Source organism: Chelonia mydas, chromosome 13, assembly GCF_015237465.2.
Source record: "Chelonia mydas isolate rCheMyd1 chromosome 13, rCheMyd1.pri.v2, whole genome shotgun sequence".
NCBI classification, from domain to species: Eukaryota; Metazoa; Chordata; order Testudines; family Cheloniidae; genus Chelonia; species Chelonia mydas.
The window spans coordinates 38,771,996-38,795,801 of record NC_051253.2 but is presented as its reverse complement, the minus strand read 5'-3'; the positions used below and the strand labels follow the sequence as shown (position 1 = coordinate 38,795,801).

The following is a 23,806-nucleotide window of genomic DNA, read 5'->3' as shown; positions in this document are numbered from 1 at the left end:
CAATTCTTGAGGTTCAGATACGGAGCAAAGATGGTGAGCTTGTGTTCGCAAAGAGTTCTTTTGGAAATAGTCCATAGGTTATAGTCCAATATCTGTATTCAGGGTGAAATCCAGTCAATGACTGGTATCTCAATCCTTATGGCTTTGGCTTCCCCTGCATGAAACCCTAGGCAAATCTGAGATTAAAAAAGGTCCTGTAGAGCCTAACTCCGGCCCTGTTCCTGGGGCATCCTGACACCCAATCAGACCGGAGTCTCTGCCCCGCTCCAGGGGCAGGGTGTGGGAAGGGGCGTGACTTCGTTTCCCTTCCAAACCCGGCAGCCACGTCTCGGAGGCTGCAATAAACAGAAGAGGGCCCCCCTGTTGTATTTTTGCAGTTAAGGTCTAAACTCTCCTTATCTCTACAGGGAGAATTTACCCTCCAGCTCAGTGAGCAATGTCTGTGTGAGTACAGTTTGTGTTCATTTTACTGGCTTGGAAAGGTGAGAAAATGATTGAAAATACAGTAAACCTACAGATTATGTGCTTTTTAATTGGAGAGTGTATTTAGGTCTTTGTTTGTCTGTATACACCTGTCACGGAGTCCCTGGGTGATGCTCTGGAACTGTTCCCCATGAAGCCAGTCAGGACTGTGGGGAAGTCTACTTTCTGTGAGCAGTTGGTCTTCAGGGCACACAGCTCACACAGCTTCCACCTTCCTGGGTCTGACCTCGGAGCATTCAGCATCCTCTGCCCCTCCGTGCGCTTCCCACAGCGAGTCCGCTCAGGCGGGGCTCCTGGGGGAGCCAGAGGGTCCTGCACCCCAGCTCCACAGTCAGACGTGACTCTCAGCCAGCCAGTAAAACAGAGGTTTATTAGACGACAGGAACATGGTCTAACACAGAGCTCGCAGGTGCAGAGAACAGGACCCCTCAGCTGGGTCCATTTTGGGGGACAGTGAGCCAGACAACCACGTCTGCCCTTCACTCCATGTCCCAGCCAGCCCCAAACTGAAACTCCCTCCAGCCCCTCCTTTCCTGGGCTTTGTCCCTTTCCCGGGCCAGGAGGTCACGTGATTCCTTTGTTCTCCAACCCTTTAGCTCTCACCTTGCAGGGGGGAAGGGCCCAGGCCATCAGTTGCCAAGGAAACAGGGTGTCGGCCATTCTCTGTGTACAGATCCCTGCACACACCTGCCCTCTAGGGCTCTGCAATGATCATACACCCTTGCCCCACCATCTAGATACTTAAGAACTGCATAGGGGAAACTGAGGCACCCCCACACTATTCAGAGGAAACATTAAGAACAGTCCCACTTCGTCACAACACCTCCTTAGTATCTATCTATCTATCTATCTATCTATCTATCTATCTATCTATCATTTGCATGCATCTAGGCATAATGCTTTCTTTCTTTCTTTCTTTCTTTCTTTCTTTCTTTCTTTCTTTCTTTCTTTCTTTCTTTCTTTCTTTCATTCACAGTCTAATCTATACAACGTTCCATGCACATAATTGTCTCATCTATTAGTATGTTTCCAATTCCCCGCTATCTATTAATCCATCCATTGTTCCTATACCATATTATCTCTCTATACAATCATTTTTTCCTCCTTTGTATTATCCCTCTATCCATCCGCACTTCCCCTCTACTATTTTCAGTCCCCATCTATGATTTTCTCTACTGTATTATCTAGCAATTTGTTTTTCTGTCTATGTGTGTTGCTTAGAGGCCCCTTATCACTCTAGTGAGAGACAATAGGTATTAGTAATGGTCATTGTGCTACAGTGTTTTCTCCAGCAGGTGTCCAGTCGCAGATGCAGCTGGTGGAGTCTGGGGGTGCTGTTAGAAATGAAGGGGAGTTCATCCTGCTCTCCTATAAAGGATCAGGCTTCACCTTCAGCAGCTATAAAACGTACTGGTACCAGCAGATCCAGGAAAAAGCCCGGAGTTTGTCTCACTTATTTACACCTTGGCTCTGTCCAATGTTACATGGATTCGGTGAAAGGGCCTTTCACCCTGTCCAGAGACAAAGCCAAGAGCGAGCTGTACCTGGCAATGAGCAGCGTGAAACGAGAGGACATCGCCCGGTATCACTGCGCTGCTAGAGAGCCACTGTGTGGGGAAGCTGGTGTGAGGTCGGACACAAACCTGCCACCCCCGCGACCCAGACCCAGTGGGGCAAAGTCAGCTCCATCAGGGGGAGGAAAGACCTGGTGTGCTCAGTGTGAGCAGGGCCTAAGTTCTGTCAAGTGAAGTGTAAAAATATAATTAGGAAGGCCAAAAAAAAAAAAAATTGAAGAAGAGCTAGCCAAAGACTCAAAAAGTAATAACTAAAAAGTGTTAAGTACATCAGAAGCAGGAAGCCGGCTAAACAACCAGTGTGGCCACTGAACAATCGAGATGCTAAAGGAGCACTCAAGGATGATAAGGCCATTGTGGAGAAACTATTCTTTGCATCAGTCTTCAGGGTTGAGTATTTGAGGGTGTCAAGGCTGATTCCCCACTCTGGCACTTCCACTGCAGAAGGTGGGGGTCTGCAAGGACTCTAAAATTAATACTTGCCAATCCAGGCTGGTAATGCTGCCACCACCCAAGTGAAAACTTACTTTTGCAAATCCAGAAAAAACTTACTTGGGAAGGTTTTTTCTGAGGCCCGTCAGCTTTTCCACCCCTCCCACCAAGAAAGAAAACAACAGAAAAGGGGAACCCAGCTGTTCCACCAGCTGATTAACATAGGCACAACCTCTTTACCTCCTAAGACACAGAAATTCAATCATGTTCTTAAAAAAGGGAAATTTTATTGAAAAAAGAAAGAAAACACATTAGGTTATTGCAAGATATTAAAAGAACAACTACAAGAATTAAGCAGCAAGAATAGCTTTCTTGGATTCCAGCTTAAAGATTACAAAGCAAACAAAAGCTTCAAAAGGGAGTTAGATAGATTCATGGAAGTTAGGTCCATGAATGGCTGTTAGCCAGGATGGGCAGGGATGGTGTCCCTAGCCCCTGTTTCCCAGAAGCTGGGAATGGGTGACAGGGCATGGATCACTTGATGATTCCCTGTTCTGTTCATTCCCTTTGGAGCACCTGCCACTGGCCACTGTCAGAGGACAGGATACTGGGCTGGATGGACCATTGGTCTGACCCAGTATGGCCGTTCTTAGGGACTTATGTTCTTAAAAGCACCTGAGGTTAGCACAGAGGAATCAACAAGACTGAAAATAAAAAAAATAAATAAACCCGATCGCATCTGTCTAAACATTCCTGTTCTACTTACATGTCTGTAGTTTCAAATGAGAAAGTCAAGGTATGATGCTGATGATTTTCATACCTGGCCCACACTTACAGCACTCTTGCTGCCCTGTCCCTCTGCAGCCGAGAGAACAAAGACCCACACCCCGAGCAGTTTTTTCCCAGTTTGAAAGTGTTCAGCTTCCCTATTCGTTCCCCAGCTCAGACGCCAACTCATTTTAAGTTTACCTCTTAACCCCTTACAGGTAGGGCAGTCCGGGTACATCTGCTAAGGAGGATTCTATAGCTAACTGACCCCCTCCCACCTTCATTTACCACAGGGGGAGATTCTCAAACCTGAGCCATTCTTTTTAGGTGACAAATCTGAGTAACTATCCCAGCTTGAGGTGTCATTAGAGGAGGTTTTGGAGCAAATTGGTAAAGTAAACAGCAATAAGTCACCAGGACCAGATGATATTCACCCAAGAGTTCTGAAGGAACTCAAATGTGACATTTCAGGGCTACTAACTGTGGTTTGTAACCTATCATTTAAATCAACTTCTGCACCAAATGACTGGAGGATAGCTGATGTGACACCAATTTTTATATAGGGCTCCAGGGGCAATCCTGGCTATTACAGACCAGTAAGCCTAACTTAAATATCAGACAAACTAATTTAAACTATAGTAAAGAACAGAACTGTCAGACACATTGATGAACATGATTTGTTGGGGAAGAGTCAACATGGTTTTTGTAAAGGGAAAATCATGCCTCACCAATCTACTAGAATTCTTAGAGGGGTCAACAAGCGTATGGACAAGGGGGATCCAGTGGATATAGTGCACTTAGATTTTCAGAAAGCCTTTGACAAGGTCCCTCACCAAAGGCTCTTAAGCAAAGTGAGCTGTCATGGGGCAAGAGGGAAAGTCCTCTTACAGATCGGTGACTGGTTAAAAGATAGGAAACAAAGGGTAGGAATAAAAGGTCTGTTTTCCAAATGGAGAGAGGTAAATAGTGGTGTCCCCCAGGGGTCTGTTCTGGGACGAGTCCGATTCAACATATTCATAAATGATCTGGAAAAAGAGGTAAACAGTGAAGTGGCAAAATTTGCAGATGATACAAAATTACTAAAGATAGTTAAGTCCCAGGCAGATTGGGAAGAGCTAAAAAAGGATCTCTCAAAACTGGGTGACTGGGCAACAAAATGACAGATGAAATTTAATGTTGATAAGTGCAAAGCAATGCACATTGGAAAGCAGAATCCGAACTCTACATACAAAATGATGGGATCTAAATTAGCTGTTACCACTCAAGAAAGAGATCTTGGAGTCATTGCCAGAAGCTGGGAATGGGTGACAGGGGGTGGATCACTTGATGATTACCTGCTCTGTTCATTCTCTCTGGGGCACCTGGCGTTGGCCACTGTTGGAAGACAGGATACTGGAATAGATGGACCTTTGGTCTGAACCAGAATGGCCGTTCTTATTTTCTTATGAGTCTAGGCTGTGAGGTGCTAGCCCCAGAGCTCTGGATTTGCCTTTGTCCCCTGTAGCGTCTGACACACTTCTGGTCACTGTAAGAACCTCACAATAACCCACCCTGCTCCCAGGGCGCCCTGACACCCATCTGACCGGAGTCTCCTCCCCTCTCCAGGGGCAGGGTTTGGGAAGGGGAGGGGGGTGACTTCGTTTCCCTTCCAAACCCGGCAGCCGCGGCTGAGAGGCTGCAATAGACAGAAGTGGCCGCGCCTTGTGTTTGTGCCGTTAAGGGCTAAACCCTCCTTACCCTGACAGTGAGAATTTACCCTGCAGCTCAGCGAGCAATGCCAGTGTGGGTACAGTTTGTGCTCATTTTAGCTGCTTGGAAAGGTGAGAAAATGTTTGAAAATACAGGGAACCTTCAGAGTATGCGATTTTAATTGTACAGTGTATCTAGGTCTGTCTGTTTGTCTGTATACCCCTCCTTAAGCTCTCTCTCTCTCTCTCTCTCTCTCCATCTAGGCATCATCATATATTCTTTCTTTCTTTCTTTCTTTCTTTCTTTCTTTCTTTCTTTCTTTCTTTCTTTCTTTCCCTAGCAGTCTAATATATACAATGTTCCATTATTAGTAGCACATTATTAGATTATCTGTTTGTGTTTCTAATCCTCCCCTAGCTATTCATCCATCCATTATTCCTGTACTGTATTATCTCTGTATCCATCTGCACATTCCCCTCTACTGTATTCTCTCCCTATCTAGGCTTTCCTCCGCTGTATTAGCTAGCAACTTGTATCTCTATCTATTTCTGTGGCTTAGATACCCCTTATCACTCTAGTGAGGGTCCATAGGTATGAACAATGATCACTGTGTTTTCTCCCGCAGGTGCCCAGTCCCAGATGCAGCTGGTGGAGTCCGGGGGGGCTGTTAGAAATGAAGGGGAGTCCATCCGGCTCTCCTGTAAAGGCACCGGCTTCACCTTCAGCAGCTACAATATGTACTGGTACCGGCAGAGACCCGGGGAAAGCCCGGAGTTTGTCTCACGTATTTACTACGACGGGACTGACCCACGTTACGCGGCTTGGGCCCAAGGGCGATTCACCATCTCCAGGGACAACGCCAGGAGCGAGCTGTACCTGGGAATGAGCCGCCTGAGGCGGGAGGACACCGCCCGGTATCACTGCGCTGCTAGAGAGGCACAGTGAGGGGAAGCCGGTGTGAGCTGACACAAAAACCTAACGTCCTCGGGCTGAACTCAGCTTCTTTGGGGGCTGAGGGCAGAAACCCGGCGCCCTCGGTGCCGGAAGAGAGGGGAAACTGTGCCACTGCAGGAGGCACCAGGGAGGAGTGAGTCCCGGGGGATATGTAGGAGGGTGGGGAACACGGGATACCCCTACCTCAGCGCTTACATTAGACGGACACAGATGCCATGGAGGGAGTGTGGCTTGGGTCTGCCTGCTGCTCTGCCCTGTAGCCTGCAGACTTACGAGACGCAGCAAGAGGAGGAAAGACAGACACACAGCACCTCCCTTCTCCCCCAGCGCATTGCTCGGGGTGTGCAAAGGGGAAGATCTCCTCGGCGCCTCATTTCAGCTCCCTTCCCCCGGGCGCTCCTATAGCTACGCGTCTGCAAAGCGCGAACCTCAGCCCGGGGCTTAGGCAGCCACCCTGAGCGTTCACAGCTCTGCAGGGCCAAAGCCGGAGGCAGGGTTATTCTTTACGGCGGAACAACGATTAGATATTTCCTGTCTGCACTAGCCCTGGCCCCAAGTGAGTCTCTGCGTTTGCATCTGTGTCTGGAGGTATTTGTGCCCCTGCGCGACTATTTGTCTCTGACAGAGAGATTCTTCGCTCCTTGAGCGCCAAAGCCAAATGGTGCCCTTTTCGCAGCTGCAGCTGGTGGCGTCCGGCCGGGGAGGTCTCAGAGACCCTCACGCTCCCCTGTGCAAATTTTTTTTTTTTAAAGAATGAAAAAAGTTTTCAAAAGGCAACATAAAAGCCGGAGGCAATAAATAAACCCGCCAAAACCAATGAATAAAATGGGAAAATAACCGAGTGAGAATAAGTACAAACAAAGACAATAAAATAGGAAGACTAAAAACAGACCCTAAAACAAGAAAACGCCAATGAACAAAACCCCTCAGACATACCCCGGTACTTTCTAATCTGCAGCAACACACTGTACTGGCATGCCCCCACTCCCACACCCAGGGTTTTTAGGGGCACAGCTTGAGAGAGAGAGAGAGAGAGAGAGAGAGAGAGAGAGAGAGAGAGCTTGCAACAAACAATGCGTCCCCCACTTTTGAACATGGACACGGGAGATCATTTATCTGACAGGAGCTATCAAACTGCATTTTCTCAACACGCCTACTCCATAGTGTAGCGAAGGGAGGATTGTGTATATGTGAAGCGACAGAAGAACTGTGGGGGAGGGGATGCTTTTTGTGTGGAGAAGGAAGTGTGTAGTTTTCCTGCTTATCAATGGGTGGACACAAAGACTGGGGGGAATCTGGGGTTAACAGCCAGGTAAAGTGAAAACTACAAACGGCCTCCTCTGTCGGAGGTTACCACGTGTTAGCTAACGCGCGGTTTACAAATATCCCAGCTTTTGCAAGTCGAGAGAAAAAGGCTAGAGAGGCTGGCAGGAAGCCACACCCAGAGAGAGACAGAGAAGAGACAGGGGCATTCCCAGAAAAGGACAGAGAGAGAGATCCGGACTCAGCCAGGCCGTGTGGGTGGAGGTGGAGTGTAAGTTACAGGGATGTGGACAGCTCTGGCCCTGTCATTTCCAGAGATTTCAGGGCTTTGTCAGCTCAGGGGCCGAACTGGAGATTTGATGCTATTTCCCCCACCCTCCTCTTCAAACCGAAAACCTATTTCCTGCTGCCCTCACGCTGGCACCAGGTAAGAGCTGGTATCTCGGTGGGAATGGCGGCATGGCGGGGGAGCTCAGGGAGATCCGTCGCTCCCCGCAGCAGCTGGCTACATGTTTATTTGGACTCTCCTATCCTTCTTTCTTGGGGCGCTTTCCCAGCTGCAGCTGGTGGCCTCCGGCCCTGGGGTGGGGAAGGTCTCCGAGCCCCTCACACTGCCCTGCGCTGCCTCCGGGTTCTTCATCACGGAAGAGTATAACTGCTGGTACTGGCACCGTCAGCCTCCCGGAGAAGGGCTGGAATCCATGGGACGGATTTCTCCATGGAGCGGGGCCACGCGCTACTCCCCGTCTCCCCAAGGCCGAGGCACCATCTCTGCAGACACCGCCAAGAACCAGGTCTCCTTGCAGCTCCGCCGCCTGACAGCTGCAGGCACGGCCAGGCATCACTGTGCCAGACACGCAGTGACACAGACACAGGGAGGTCTGGGACAAAAAGTGAGCGTCTTAAAATGATAACTGAGCCCATGCAGGGCGATAGAGAGTCCCAGGGAGGGAAATGCAACCGGAAGGGAAGGGCTTGTTTTGCTGTTGAAAGGTGCAGACATTTGAGAGAAAACAAAAAAAGCAAAAGCAAACCAACTCCCAACAACAACAACAAAGCAACAAATAAACCTCAAAGTAATCACCAAAGCAGCTAATCAATACACAATAGGAAATGACGACAAACAAACAAAACCCGAATGGACTACACACAAATCAATTCCCAACACACAGAAATCAGTTAGCAAACACTTCGCAACAAACACTAACCAATAACAACACAACAGAATCAACATGTGATTCTGAATGTCTATTTACATTCACGTGCCACTCTTTTCGGGGTACCGATTTTATTTAAAAGCACCGGATACAAAACATACAAGAAACATAGCCTACTGCCAATCAATTTTTACTATGAGAGCGCCCCTCTTAGGGCCACGGAAGATCTGTTGCTTTAAAGAATGAAGGAAACTGCAGTTTTTCAAGTTCTTCAGTGTCGAGGTCAGTAAAAGTGTGTGAGAAGGAGGTGAGAGATGAAGAATGGTGGAGGGGGGGAAGAGACAGAGGGGGGTTGGGGATTTCAGAGGCAGTGAAAGGATCGGGAAGTCTGACTCCCTTAGGGGTTATAGTGGGATCTGAGTGCCTAACTCCCTTAGGCAACTTTGGAAATCCCAACCAAGATCAGAAGCAGGGGGTATGGGAAAAAGAGAACGAGACACAGACAGAAAGACTCAGTGTGTGAGAGATGAAATGTATTCACATATACACGGAGAAAGTAAATAGGGAAGTGTTATTTACTCCTCATAACACAAGAACTAGGGCCATGAAATGAAATGAACAGGCAGCAGGTTTAAAACAAACACAAGGAAGTGTTTCTTCAGTCAATGCACAGTCAACCTGAGGAACTCTTTTCCAGGGGATGTTGTGAAGGCCAAGACTATAATAGGGTGAAAAAAATAACTAGATAAATCCTTGGAGGACACGTCCATCAACGGCTATTAGCAGGGCAGGGATGGTGTCTTTAGCCTCTGTTTGCCAGAAGCTGGGAATGGGTGACAGGGGATGGATCACCTGATGATTCCCTGTTCTCTTCATTCCCTCTGGGGCACCTGGCACTGGCCACTGTGGGGACACAGGATACTGGGCTATAGTGGGTCCGACCCACGATAGCCCTGTGCTACTCAGGTTGCTCTTTATTCAACATTAAGGAAACCACACGGTGAGAGACCCGAGTTCCAAATATCTAGATGAAGACATGCAGCGTCTGGCTACTAACTCACACGGCTTCTCTGGCAGGTTCCGGTGGCTCCTGCAGCAGCAGACAAGGAAGACCGCCAGAGGGCTCCGAGACTGTTTATAGGGACAACACCCAGTCCCGACACATCACAGAGGGCAAATCTCTGTGTCTGCGTATGAGCTAGAATTTATTACAGGTGTCGGCAGAGGTTTGCAGCCCAAGGCTCAGACTTCAGCCGACTCGCCCGAGCTGTCCAAGCTCCGTTGGGTCAGCGCCTGGACTGGGGATATCTGAAACCTCGCAAATGATTAAATGTGTTTTCCTTGCGCTGGCCCTGGCACCGCGTGAGTCTCTGTGTTACCATTTCCATTTCTCTCTCTCTCTGTGAGTCTCTGTGTGTGATGTTTGCATTTCTTTCTGTGTGTGTGGCTGTGACCAGGGGGGAGGCAGAGGGAGCCTTTGCTCTCTGGGCATCCCATTCAATGGTTATTTTGGACTCCCCCTCCTTTGTTTCTAGGTGTCCTTTCCCAGCTGCAGTTGGTGGCCTCAGGCCCTGGGTCGGGGAAGGTCTCCGAGCCCCTCACACTGACCTGCGCTGTCTCCGGGTTCTCCATTAATACTCAATATTCCTACTGGTACTGGCTCCGTCAGCCTCCTGGAGAAGGGCTGGAGTCCATGGGATATATTTATCCATATAACGGGGGTACCGGCTACGCCCCGTCTCTCCAAGGCCGGATCACCATCTCTGCAGACACCGCCAAGAACCAGGTCTCCCTGACGCTGCGCTCCCTGACAGCTGCGGACACCGCCACCTATTACTGCGCCTGGAGAGACACAGTGACACGGAGACAGGGGGCCTGGGACAAAAAGGGGGCCAGCCACACGCTTCGCTTCCCAGAGAGAAGGCACCTGACTTTGCCCTTGCGGTCCACCCCCTTCTGAGGTCACTTTAAGTTGAAGGAGACGCTTTGTCAGAGGCCACCACGAAGCTGGAGAGAAGGAGAGAAAGAGGAAACACCTGCGCTGGTGAATGGGCAGGAGAGAAACTTTGTTACAGGAGTTTTGCAGTTTTGGAAACCACCAATCAGGGCCTGAGGTTGCAACAGACTGTCCTGTGCGCTCCGCAGCTGAACTGGGGAGCTGGGGTTCTGGGGGGCCCCTCTGACAAATGACTGATATTTCCTGGCTGCTCTCGCTCTGACCCATGGAAGGGAGTGTGGGTGAATGTGTGAGTTTTTCCTGGTGAGGTAGAGTATTTGTGGGTGTGTTTGTGTAACCCACACACCTCCTGTGTGTTCTGTCCCATCTAGTGGCACCCACTTAGAGTGAGATTAATGAGTTTGCTCTACAGCCTTAGCTTAGAGCCAAGTGACTTTTAGCTCATGCCCTAGAGGCTCATACACTAAGCACCACAGGTCCCAGGTTCCAACCGCCGGGGTCTGTTGGTGTCACATTTGCACCTGTGTGTGAGAGGAGTTGTGTTGATTCATGTTTGCATGAGAGCATTTCGATGAAGGAGTCTGCGCTTTGAGCCAGATTCTTCTCTCCCTGGAGTGGGGGGTCGTTATATTATTATTTGGGACTCTCCTGCCCCTTTTTGCAGGGCCCCGTTGCACCTGCAGCTGGTGGAGTCAGGCCATGGCGTGGGGAAGGTCTCAAAGCCCCTCACACTGGCATGCGACGTCTCCTGGAGAGCGGATTTTCTGGCCGAGGTCCTGAGTTTATCTGGCTGATGTACTGTGGTGGGGAAACACCCTCCATGCCGCCTCTCCAAAACACAATGAGCATTTCCAGAGACCCCTCCAAGAACTGGGTCTCCCCTTAGTGCTTAAACTTTCTCCTTTCCTTTAATTTGGCGTTTGGAGCCTAACTCCCTTAGGCTCTCTGGAAAATTCGGCAGGGCAAATAGGCAGCTACTAAACAGACAGAGCCAGTGAGGGAGAGAGGTGGAGAGAAAAGAAACAAACTCACTGTGTGTGTAAGCAGAGGCACCTGCAGAGAGAGAGAAAAAAAGAAACAGAGAAACTCACTGCTGTGTGTGTAAGCAGGGACAGAACCACAACCAGAGAGAGGAAGAGAGGGGCGAGGGGGCTGGGAGACAGGGGATGGATCACGTGAGGATTCCCTGTTCTCTTCATTCCCTCTGGGGCACCTGGCGCTGGCCAGTGTCCGGAGACAGGACGCTGGGCGAGATGCACCTTTAGTCCGGACCCAAGATAGCCCTGTGCTGACTGTGTTGCTCTTTATTCGATATTAAGGAAACCACACACGTGAGAGACCTGAGTTCCAAATATCTAGATCAGGGCTGGGCAAACTTTTTGGCCTGAGGGCCAGGTTGGGTTTTGGAAATTGTATGGAGGGCCGGTTAGGGGAGGCTGTCTCAGGCTGTGCCCCCGCCCGCATCTGCCCCCCCTTGCTTCTCGCCCCCTGACGCCCCCTCCCCCCAGGGACTCCCTGTCCCATCCAACCCCCCCTGTTCCCTGATGCCCCACCCAGGACCCCTGACCCATCCACCCCCCTCCCCCCGTTCCCTGTCCCCTGACTGCCCCCCACCGCCCCATCCAAACCCCTCTCCTTCCTGACTGCCGGACCTCTACCCTAACCAAACACAAGTTCTCTTTGTCCCCTCACGGCCCAACAACCCCCCCTCCTTCCTAAGTGCCCCCCTTGGCCCCTGCCCCCATTCAACCCCCCACCCCCCATTCCCCGCCCTCTGAAAGCCCCAACCCCATCCACACCCCCACCCCCTGAGCACCACCCCGAACTCCCCTTTCCTCTACCTAACCCCCGGCTCCCTGCCCCCTTACCGCGCAGCACACAGCACCGGTGGCTGGCGGTGCTACAGCCGCGCCGCCCAGAGCGTTGCGCCGGTGTAGGGCAGTAAATCGCTCTCCGTAACTGCGCCCAGGAGCACATTCCTACGCGGAGCAGTTTAATACACTACAGCCTGGCGCGCTGAGGCTGCGGAGGGAGGGGGAACAGCAGGGGAGAGGCCGGGGGAGAGCCTCCGGGGCCAGGAGCTCAGGGGCCTGGTAGGAGGGTCCCGCGGGCCGGATGTGGCCCGTGGGCCATAGTTTTACCACCTCTGATCTAGATGAAGACATACAGTGTCTGGCTACTAACCTACACGGCTTCTCTGGCAGGTTCTGGTGGCTCCTGCAGCAGCAGACAAGGGAGACCGCCAGAGGGCTCCGAGACTGTTTATAGGGACAACACCCAGTCCCGGCACATCACAGCGAGCAAATCTCTGTGTCTGCGTGTGAGCTACAATTTGTTACAGGTGTCGGCAGAGGTTTGCAGCCCGAGGCTCAGACTTCAGCCGACTTGCCCGAGCTGTCCAAGCTCCGTTGGGTCAGCGGCTGGCCTGGAGATATTTGAGACTTTGCAAATGATTAAATGTGTCTTCCTCGCGCTGGCCCTGGCGCCGCGTGAGTCTCTGTGTGTCTCTGTGTGTGACTGTTTGCATTTCTCTGTGTGTGTGTGTGGTTGTAACGGGGGAGGCAGAGGGAGACTTTGCTCTCTGGGCACCCATACAATGATTATTTTGGTCTCCCCCTCCTTGTTCTAGGTGCCCTTTCCCAGCTGCAGCTGGTGGCCTCTGGCCCGGGGTTGGGGAAGGTCTCGGAGCCCCTCACACTGACCTGCGCTGTCTCCGGGGTCTCCATCAATACTCAGGGTCATGTCTGGTATTGGGTTTGGCAGTTTCCTGGAGAAGAGTTGGAATCCATGGGATATGTTTATCCATATATCAGGGCCACGCGCTACACCCCATCTCTCCAAGACCTGATCACCATCTCCACAGACACCACCAGCAACCAGGTGTCCCTGCAGCTCCACCCGCTGACAGCTGCGGACACCGCCACCTATTACTGCGCCTGGAGAGACACAGTGACATGGAAACAGGGGGCCTGGGACAAAAAGGGGGCCAGCCACACACGTCGCCTCCCAGAGAGAAGACACCTGACTTTGCCCTTGAGGTCCACCCAATTCCGCTGTCCCTGGAAAGAGACGCTTTGTCAGAGGCACCCACGAAGCTGGAGAGAAGCAGAGAAAGAGGAAACACCTGCCCTGGTGAATGGGCAGAAGAGAAACTTTGTTACAGGAGTTTTGCAGTTTTGGAAACCACGAATCTGGATCTGAGGTTACAACAGACTGTCCTGTCCGCTCCACAGCTGAACTGGGGAGCTGAGGGTCTGGTGGGCCCCTCTGACAAATGACTGGTATTTCCTAGCTGCCCTAGCTCTGGCCCATGGGAGGGTTTGTGTGTGTGTGAGAATTTTTCCCGGTAGGCTAGAAAATTTGTGGGTGGGTGTGTTTTACTCCACGAGTAAATAAATTTAAGCCACTGACACCTACAGTGCTTTACTCTAGACTGTCTCCTGATTTACACTCCTGGAGGTGTGAGAGGAGAATCAGCCTAACTCAGGGGTTCTCACACGTCATTGCACCGTGACCCCCTTCTGACAACAAAAATTACTACACGACCCCAGGACAGGGAATCGAAGCCTGAGCCCACCCAAACTCAGCGGCCCCTGGTGTGTGTGGGGGCCAAAGCTTGAGCCCCATTACTCTGCGCAGGAGTCCTAAGGCTTCAGCCCCAGGCGGGAGGCCTGTAAGCCTGGGACTCGCCACCCAGGGCTAAAGCTCTTGAGGTTTGACTTTGGCCCCGGGTGGTGGAGCTGGGGCTTCGGCCTCAGCAAGTCTAACACCAGCTCTGATGCTCCCATTAAAACATGGTCGAGACCCACAGTTTGAGAGCTTCTGCCCTAGAATGAGTGACTGGAGAATTAGCCCTGACAAGACAATGGAATTTCCACTGAGAGTCAGTCGCATCGACCCCAGTGGAATTCCTCCTGCTTTACGCTGAGGTGCTGGCAGGGCTGGTTCCCCACTCTGGCATTTCGAGTGCAGAAGGCGGGGGGCTGCAAGGACTCTAACAGTCAATACTGGCCACTCCAGGCTGGTAATGCTGCCACCACCCAAGTGAAAACTGCCTTTTGCCAATCCAGAAAAACCTCTCTTGGAAAGATTTTTTCTGAGGCCCTTCAGCTTTTCCACCCCTCCCTCGGGGCAGCCCAGAAAGAAAACAATAGAAAAGGGAAGCTCAGCTGTTGTATCACCTGATTAACATATGCACATCCTCCTTACCTCCTAAGACACAGAAATCTAATCGTGTTCTTAAAAAGGGTACATTTTATTGAAAAAAGAAAGAAAACAACTCTGACAACTCAGGCTGTTAGGGATTAAACACCAAAAATGACTTTCTTTGGGTCCAGCTTAAAGGTTACAAGAAAATAAAAACAAAACAAAAGCACCTGGGGTTAGCACGGAGGAATCCACAAGTCCAAAATGAAGAATTCAATCTAATTGCGTCTAACTAGACATTCCTGGTCTACTTACATATCTGGGGTTCCAAATGAGGAGTTTTTAGGTATGATGCTGATGATTTTTATACCGGGCCCAGACCTTACAGCATGTTGCTGCCCGAGCTGCTTCTGTCGGAGAGAACAAAAGACCCCTACACCCAACAGTTTCCCCCCACTTGAAAGGGTTCAGCTTCCCTACTGGTGCCCCTCAGTCAGGTGGCCAGGTGCCAGCTCATATTAAGCTTCCCTCTTATCACTTTACAGGTTAGATTAAACCCCTGGTTGTATGTGAAGTAACAGTATCCCTGTTCTGTTTCTTTTACAGGCTTCGTGGCCGTGGCCATTTTAACCCAGCTGAGTTCTGCCCAGGCAGAGCCAGGCAGTTCCCTCACCCTGGACTGTGTCACCTCTGGGAATAATATCAATGACCACCATTTGAGCTGGATCCGACAAGCCCCTGGGAAAAGTCTCGTCTGGCTAGCAGCCCTCAGGACAGGATACAACCTACATCAGGGATGAGTTCAAAGGGCGGGTTACCCCCTCCACCAATGGTGCCCCTGGCAAGCTAAAGATAAACAGTCTCACAGCTGCAGACATGGCTACTTACTAGTGTGCCAGCCCTGCAAGTGGTCGCTGCCTGGCTTCCTCTCCTACAATATCCCCCGTGGAACTGGCCTCCGCTCACTGAACACATTTGTCTCTTTGCATGAACTTCACCCCCTCCGTAAGGACAGTAAAGGGGCCAAACATCACTGGAGTCCCACATCAGTCCTCAGAGTGCGGGTTCCTTGGGGAACAGGCCTTCCTCTGCTGCCTCTCCAAAGGTAGAATTTTGCCCAGAGATTTGTGGCTTTGGTCTCTGCAATTTCAACGTGCCTCATTCAAATCAATCTGTGATCGGGAAGCACCATCCTTGTGGGTTAGGCCAGCAGAGTGGGAATCGGGAGAATCTGAAGTTCAGTGTCACAGCCTAGAACAGAAACAATGTGAAGTGAAGCAAGGGACTCCCTTTGTCTGCCTTGTGTGTTTAAAGTTTAAAGTGAACTTCGCCCCTGGGCCTATGGACAGTAAAGGGCCCTTCAGCAAGGGAGTCCCACATCCGTCCTCAAAATATGGGGTCCCTGGTGAACAGGCCCTGTTCTAGGTCTTGCTAAAGGGTTTTACATTTTACCCTGAGAGACACAGGGCTTTGCTGTCTGCAATTTTAGCTTGTGTTCTTCAAATCAAATGGTGATCAGGGAGCAGCATGGTTTGCTCCTTAGGCCACTGGAGCCCGAATCAGGAAATGTTGGTTCTGTTCTTGGCTGTGGCACCGATCTACAGTGTGAAATGAAACTACTGACATCCCCTGTCCCTGATTCCTTTCTTCGGCTTCTCTGTTTCGACTGAAATCTGTTCAGTGCAAGGCCTGTCTCCTGTGGTGTGTATGGGCAGCACCCAGAAACTGGGACCTTGTTCTTGGTTGAGACCCTTCAGGTGTTACTAAAATGCCAACAATAATGACCAACGAATTTGAATGGCAGAAAAGACCCTTACGTGAGACCATCCCACCCAGTGGGTCCTGCATCTGGCTGAAATGTTGCACTCCACATATTAGGAGCATGGAGGACAGGATCACAGAGTTTTGAGACCAGAAACACCATTCTGAGAACATTGTGCCCCTCTGCGTGACACACGTCGGAGAACCCCACCCCAGTCATTTCTGTAACAAACCCGAGACTTTGGTTGGAGCCACAGCGTATCATTTGAGCTACAGTATATCTATCTGATATCGGTGACAGTGCTGGACAGGGAGGGAGGCGATCTGGACTCTTATCCTAATCTGCCACCAGGCTGCAATGGTCGGGAGTGAACATGGAGTCCTGGGGTGCAGTGGTCTCCAGAGGGCAGCAAACTTGGGTTTCGCCACTGCCTGGTGCTTTCTTAACTAACATTAGTAGACAGGAAAATGATTTTAAGAGCTACTCTCCTGTTGTTGTACTCTGTACAATTTTAGGGGCTGAGAATTTGAATGAAAGACCCTACCAAAATAAAACTGTCTTGCAATTACCAGCTTTGAAGTGTCTTGTTTGTCTGAGGAGTTTTCACCCTTCCATTCAAATTCTCAACTAACCATACCATATGAGGGAGAGAGTTTAAGAGCGACTATCCTATTGTCACACTGTGTGCAATTTTCAAGGGATAAGAGTTTTATGTTGATAGAGTCTTTCATTTAAACTGTGTCTTGCAATTTATAGCTTTGAAGTTTTGCTGAATTCGATGTTCTGAAAGGGCACGACTATCACCAGGCAGCCTTAACTGTGCATTTTTTGACATTTAAACCGTTCGCAGTAAAGTCTGTTACCTCTGTCATATATGTTTTCTGTTCATCTATGAATAATAGTAATAAAGTACTTTATCACCCAAGCACTTTATTAATATTACAGCAGGGTGTTTGAACACGATCCATTGTCATACTGAGTGAATGGGACCGAGGTGCCCTGAGTCATTTTTGAAAATGGGAGCAATGTAACGCCTGAATGACTTGAGATCCTTAGCGCCAGATTTTTAGAGTATATAGCCCCCTTATGCTCATTGAGTTCAATGCCTTATTGGAGTTAGGGACATATTTTTTTGAAGGTAATTGGGTGCTTAAGTCCCATTTTCATAAGTGTAGTGGGCATTTGAAACCTTTAATTGAAAAACAATAGAATTTAAGTTAAGCTCTTAATTGTCTAAAGGGGCAGATTTTTTAAAAAAATATTTGGGTGCATAGTGATGCAGAGAGGCACTTAATGGGATTTTCAAAGCTCCCAACCCACAGTGAAATCCTTTTGAAAGTCCCACTAGGCATGTATATGCATATTTAGATGCCACGTTTTTTTAACAATCTGACAATAAGTCACTTTTAAAAATGGAACTTAGGATCCTAAGTCATTTTGATGCATCTGAATATCCACTTCCTTCCTTGGTCTTTGCAAATTATGAATCACAATGTAAAGTCTTCTCATAACACAAGAACTAGGGGTCACCAAATGAAATTAATAGGCAGCAGGTTTAAAATAAACAAAAGAAAGTATTTCTTCACAGAACACACAGCCAACCTGTAGAACTCTTTGCCAGGGGTTGTTTTTGAAGGCCAAGACTATAACAGGGTTCAAAAAGAACTAGATAAGTTAATGGAGGATAGGTCCATCAGTGGCTATTAGCCAGGGTGGGCGGGGATGGTGTCCCCAGCCTCTGTTTGCCAGAAGCTGGGAATAGACGACAAGGGATGGATCCCTTGATGTTTCCCTGTTCTGTTCATATCTTCTGGGGCACCTGGCACTGTCCTCTTTTGGAAGACAGGATACTGCACTCGATGAACCTTTCTGTCCCCATAAGCCCTCTTCTTTCTCTCCATATACCCTCTCTCTCTCCCCCTCTCCCCATACATCCCATCTATCTATCTATCTATCCATCCACAAGATGGGTGAGGTAACATCTTTTATTGAAGTAACTTTTGTTGGTGGAAAGAACAAACTTTCGAGCTGCAGAGAACTTCTTCTTAGGTCTGCTTTCCTTCTCCAGACTTGAGGAAGAGCTCTGTGAACCTCAAAAGCGTGTCCCTTCTGCAAACAGAAGTTGGTCCAATAAAAATATTAACTCACTGTGAGGCTGTAGGGAGCGGGGTGGTGTGACGCAGCAGGGAAGGGGGAGTGTTGACCTGGGAATGTGGTAGGGGAGTCTCACTGGGGATGGGAGACCTGAGAGCCTGTAACCTGAGCCAGGAGGGGGGAGGTAACACCTCTGCCCAGGAATGTGAAGGGAGTCTGCAGGAGGGAGCCTGCTGGGGGGAGGGGGGTTGGTTTCAGTTTGGGGCTGGGGGGTGGAACGTAGGGAACCCCAGGGCTGGGGTCTAAGCTCCCTGTCCCCAGAAGGACTTGACTGAGGGGTTCTGGTTGTACCCACAAGCTCTGTTTTAGACTGTGTTCCTGTTGTCCAATAAACCTTCTGTTTTACTGGCTGGCTGAGAGTCTCAGTGAATCCCAGGAAGAGGGGTGCAGGGCCTGGACTCCCCCACACTCTGTGACACTCACCCACCTTGTCTCTCTCATATCCTGAGACCAAAACGGCTACAACTCTCTGAGTCTGTCTGAAAATAAATACAAGTGTATCTGTCTGTCCATATGACATTATTTATAACTGAGCTATAGGACAGTTGCAGCTAAAACCTGTTTTTATGGATTATACTCCTTCGGAGAAATGGTAACCTAGTTTATTTGCTTGCAAAAAATAAAAATATAACGAAGTTATACACCTACTCCGAGGAGATCTAGTTTAAGAAAAAAACACTCCTTCCCATTGTCTCCGGGTGGCTTCTTGGGCAGAATTTCTCCCTCTGTCTTTTCACAGCCCTCCCACGAGGGGGAGTGGGTCCTTGACTGTGAATAGATCGGACAACACAGCAGAGGAATCATTCTGTGTGTGACAGCGGTAGAGACGAGATGTGGATCGCTGTCTGCCTATTTCTCCTCAGTAAGTGGTTTAAATTTACTGGCAGTTAGACTGAGTGTTTTCTAACTCACGGGTCTTACTCTGCCTCCACTGTTCTCCTGCTAGGTCCCGTGGCTGGGAACTCCGGGACCCAGATTCCAGCGTCTGCGTCAGCCAGGGCAGGGCGGCCCGTGAAACTGTCCTGTCAATGCAGCACCACGTACACGTACTACGCCCTGGGGTGGTACCAGCAGCTGCCTGGGCAGCAACCTCTGTTCCTACTGCACAGAAATGAGAGGGGAAATGAATACAAGCCCGGTTCGGTGGCCCCTCGGTTCTCCTCCCAGCTGGACACCGGAGCGAAGTCTCTCACGCTGTCCATAGACTGGGCGCAGCGGGCTGACTCGGCGGTGTATTTCTGCGCTCTCTGGGATCCACCGGGCTACAGAGCGTCCCGAGCTCCCGACACAAACTGCAGGAGGGCGGGGGGCGGTCTCCAAAACGAAGGGAGATGAGTCATTTCCCCTACGTGCACCGGTGGGAGGGGAGCCACGTCTCAGAGGGCACCAAGAGGTGTGTTATTGTTTACAAGCAGGGGGTTGCACACTTCCTACCTTGTGCAGGCTCAGCGTATTCCCCCCCCCCCGGGGGTCTCCTGCATCACTCCCTCCCCTACACAAACTCCCTGTCTGCCGCCTTCCGACCCCCTCTTTTTTCAGGGACTCCCCGGGCTCTTCCCTGCTGGAGCATCCCCCATTCCCACCTCCTCCCCTACCAGGTGCCTCCCCCTCCCCATATTTGCCCCATCCCTGTGGCTCTGTGTGCAGCCGCATTCCCATTTCCCCCCTGCCCTCCATTCCTCTGTCCCTCATTCCTTCCTCAGCCCAGACCAGCGTCCCCCATTCACCCATTCCCCCAGCATGTAAGCCTCACCCACGCCCCGCAGCCTGGACCCACCTTCCCCCCCCCCCTCCCTAGTGATGCCAAAGGGGCAGCAGCAGGGACAGAAAGGCGGCGCCAGGCGCGGCCCCGCACCCCCTGGCTCTGTGGAGCAGAAGGGACAGCATCGCAGGCAGGGCGCGGCTGGGTGTGACTGTTGTGTGTGCTGCAGACACTAGAGAGAGAGAGAGAGACTGCGCTCGCACCCTCATGGGGACACGCGCAGGGACAGACAGGCAGGGCACGCACACTCGGATCCAGAGGCGGACTGACACACCCACACACATGCACACTGACATAGGCGGGCACACACACACAGAGGCACGAATAAACACACAAATAAACACTCACATACACACAGCTTTTCCCACGTGTTACTGGAGTGTGTGAGCTTTACCCCCATCCCAATTCCGGATCCCCAGTTCACACAGAAGTTGCTGCCACCTCCCGGGAACTTCATTTCTCCAGGAGTCGAATCGGTGGCTGCGATTCATTGTCTTCCCCGCAGTGGTTACAGAAATCCGAAGAGCCGGAGCGGGTGGCCGTGTCTGAAATGCAGGGGGGCGAGTTATTAATATTCTGAGTAGCAGTAGACGTGTTCGGGGCACAATTCAGGGACCATGAAATAAGAACAACTTCTTCCTCCTCCTCTTCCCTCCCCCCCCGCCCCGCCACGCGTAACGTGCAGGCATCTGTGGGCACCGACAGACACCCCAGAGCTCAGCATCTCCCCAGACACCTCCCACAAGAGCAGCATCCCTCCCCTTCTCCGCCTCGCCTCCCCCGCCCCCACCCCCATAGACCAGGAGCTGAGGCCGGGGGCGATGAAGTGAGTTTCCCGAGGTCACACGGCCAGTCAGTGGCAGAGCTCAGAATTCTTTTCCTGTCTTTTGAGCCCAGGACAAAGCCCTTGACCACCGGGCCACTCTCGGACCCAAAAACACAGGGTGTGTGCCGTGCGGGTTCCGTTCGCAGCTCGGGGTTAATGAACCGGAACCGGCACAGCGAGGGGAAGCCAGTCCGAGCTAAGACACAAACCTCCCCTGCTGCCAGTGGGGCCAGGCCCGGCTGATCACAGTCAGCTGCATAGGGAGGCGGGGGGACCCGGCTCTTTCAGCGCTGGAAATGCCGGGATACAGTGTCTCTGTAGCAGGCAGCAGGGAGATGCCAACCCCAGGCGCGACACTGGAAACCCCAGCCCCATGGCGTGCCAGCTGCCCCCATTCCCGCAACTTGTGAGCCTCCCCCACCCTGGATCCCCCTGCCCTGCTCCCCTCCCGCCAGGCATGTGAAAGGGGCTGGGGCAGTGACAGAAAGGGGGCGCTCCGCACCCTCACTACAGAGCTCTTTGTCTTTAAGCCCTTCTCAGCCTGAGTTCCGGAGCAGGCAGGATCGGAGGACACCGGGGCTTGGGGGCTTGGGTTTGTCTGTTGTGTGTTGCAGACAAGTGAGAGAGAAGGGCGCGCAGACAGACAGACAGGGACACACACACGGACACAGCCAGACACCGGATAAATGCTCACAACTGCACACACAACCGTCGCACTCTTTCCCACGCGTTACTGGGGTGTGTGAGCGCCACCCGCACCCCCACTCCGGATCCCCCGTTCACACAGCAGCTGGTGTCATTCCGCAGTCACACTCTCTCTCTCCCTGAAGCCCAGTCGGTGACTTTGGGGTTCTTTAGCTCCCCCATTACAGACATGCGGGGATCTCTGTGGCTGTTTCTCTGTGCGCTGCCGCTGTTCCCAGGTGAGCTCCAAGAGCGGGGGCCGGGGCCTGTCTATCTGGGGGACTTTCCTCGCCCCTGACTCCCTCCGAATTATCTCTCTTTTAGGTTCGGTGGCTGGGAACTCGCTGACCCAGATCCCGGCTTCTCTGTCAGCCACGGAAGGGCAACGGGTGGAGATAAGATGTCAATACAGCACCTCCTACAGCAGCTACGCCCTGGACTGGTACCAGGAGAGGCCAGGGAAGGAACCCCTCTTCCTGCTGGGAAGATACTCCTATGGCTCGGAGCGCAAATCCGATTCTGTGGCCCCTCGGTTCTCGGCGCAGCTGGACACCGGAGCGAAGTCTCTCACGCTGTCCATAGACGGGGCGCAGCGGGCTGACTCGGCGGTGTATTTCTGCACTCTCTGGGATCCACCGTGCTACAGAGCGCCCTGGGCTCCCGACACAAACTGCCGGAGGGGGCGGCAGGTGTCTGAAAGGCGGTGACGTGTAATTCGAGTTCTCAGCCCCAGTAGACACGTTAGGAGACACACTTCAGGCCTCCTGGAAAAACAAAGGTACATTTTGGAGGACGTAGGCTCGCCAGAGGAGATGGGACGCTTTGCCGTCTGAGTAGCTACGACACACAGAAGAAGCAACGCAACCTGAATTTTAGAGATGGGCGGCTGCGGCGCAGACGCGCTGAGTGACTTGGCCTCGGTGACACAGAGAAACGGCTTGAGGGCAGAGGAACTGGGTTGGGAAGGACGTGTCTCGGTTATATTAGCGTCTCTGCAATAGTCCTGGGAGCTCCTCCAGTGAGGGCGGATGAGTCATGTAATGTTACCTTAACTTGGAGACATAAAGAACTTGATCATTATTTATAATTAAGGTTTCAGAGTAACAGCCGTGTTAGTCTGTATTCGTAAAAAGAAAAGGAGTACTTGTGGCACCTTAGAGACTAACCAGTTTATTTGAGCATGAGCTTTCGTGAGCTACAGCTCACTTCATCGGATGCATAGCATGAAGTGAGCTGTAGCTCACGAAAGCTCATGCTCAAATAAACTGGTTAGTCTCTAAGGTGCCACAAGTACTCCTTTTCTTTTTATTTATAATTAAGGTAATGCTAAAATTATCTAATACACAGGGTAAAGCAAAAGTGTCTCTACATCTGGGTATAAGGCTTAAATGATCCCAAAGTGCAAAGTTTGGTTTAAAAGTGACAAAATACATACAGTACATAATCCGAAATATCCCAAATTTAGGTTAATAAATTTAACCAGGTAGTTAAAATATTAACATCCAACTACTGGGGTACTTCACTCATAAAAAAGTGATACTAAGACCAGCTTGTGGGAAGCAAACATAGCAGTGAGTGTAGCTTGCCCCGCAGTAATTGAGAATTTAGGATGGGTTGTCCCACAGTAAATACAATCCATCGGAGAAGTATTTCAGTTACTTTCCTCGTTTCGCTTCTCCAGGCGCCTTTTTATAACTCAGCTACAGGACAGTAGCCGCTAGAACCCACAGCACAGACCTTAGCTAGGGTCTCAGGGGCAGCTAGATGAGGTCGGAGCCAGATTTCAGGGGCCTGCAGCTGACATTTCACAACCAACACAGGGATTTGTTCTTGCCTCTCTCACCAGTTTTCCTGTAATGGGAACTGGGAATCCCACCGGACGTTCTGAGTGTGTGTAGCGGCCCCGTGTGCGATGAGAGCTCAGTGGAGACACACAGTGAGCGACAGTCTCTGCCCTGAAGAACTTACAAAGAAATTGGAGCAGACAGAGGAAGGGTTCCTCACTGCGCCCTCGTTATACCCATGGGGAACGAAGTCTCAAAGAGAGGAGGGTAAAGTTACTGCTGCTCCGTCTGCTGCTACCACAGAGCGACTACGGTCTATTTCTCTCTCCTTTTGAAGACCGGAGCGGATGCAAATCGAGTGACCACATTTCCTGTGAGACACCCCCGGCGTCCCTGAGTCTGCAGAGGAGA

General features: G+C 51.0%; 2 protein-coding genes, 2 long non-coding RNA genes and 3 gene segments (V, D, J or C); 5 read left to right on the top strand and 2 right to left on the bottom strand.

Moving 5' to 3' along the window:
* LOC119563617 (immunoglobulin lambda-1 light chain) overlaps positions 1–23,806 on the top strand; it is a 216,385-nt gene that overhangs the window by 61,829 nt on the left and 130,750 nt on the right. The window lies entirely within an intron of this gene.
* LOC122462798 lies at positions 1,637–15,685 on the bottom strand. The gene is made up of 3 exons (XR_006285596.1): positions 14,277–15,685; positions 13,855–13,859; positions 1,637–2,523 (listed from the first exon to the last, which is right to left on the bottom strand). It is a non-coding gene; the product is annotated as an uncharacterized LOC122462798 (long non-coding RNA).
* On the top strand, positions 4,890–6,407 carry LOC122462790. The segment is given in 2 exon segments: positions 4,890–5,077; positions 5,572–6,407. Coding segments are annotated over 2 exon segments (366 nt in total).
* LOC119567876 lies at positions 9,390–10,519 on the top strand. The segment is given in 2 exon segments: positions 9,390–9,682; positions 9,856–10,519. Coding segments are annotated over 2 exon segments (465 nt in total).
* LOC119567875 lies at positions 12,353–13,495 on the top strand. Its single transcript, XM_037915361.2, has 2 exons — positions 12,353–12,766; positions 12,907–13,495. The coding sequence occupies exons 1-2, from the start codon at positions 12,433–12,435 to the stop codon at positions 13,476–13,478; spliced, it is 906 nt and encodes a 301-aa protein (XP_037771289.1). The 5' UTR covers positions 12,353–12,432; the 3' UTR covers positions 13,479–13,495.
* LOC122462793 lies at positions 18,926–23,770 on the bottom strand. Its single transcript, XR_006285589.1, has 3 exons — positions 23,455–23,770; positions 22,027–22,663; positions 18,926–20,646 (listed from the first exon to the last, which is right to left on the bottom strand). It is a non-coding gene; the product is annotated as an uncharacterized LOC122462793 (long non-coding RNA).
* On the top strand, positions 21,565–22,318 carry LOC122462785. The segment is given in 2 exon segments: positions 21,565–21,850; positions 21,936–22,318. Coding segments are annotated over 2 exon segments (432 nt in total).

Coding starts and splice junctions, on each gene's coding strand:
- LOC119567875 (XM_037915361.2), top strand. CDS start 12,433: ATGAAGACATACAGTGTCTGGCTACTAACCTACACGGCTTCTCTGGCA. Junction 12,767..12,906: donor CGCGCTGGCCCTGGCGCCGC/GTGAGTCTCTGT, acceptor TCCTTGTTCTAG/GTGCCCTTTCCCAGCTGCAG.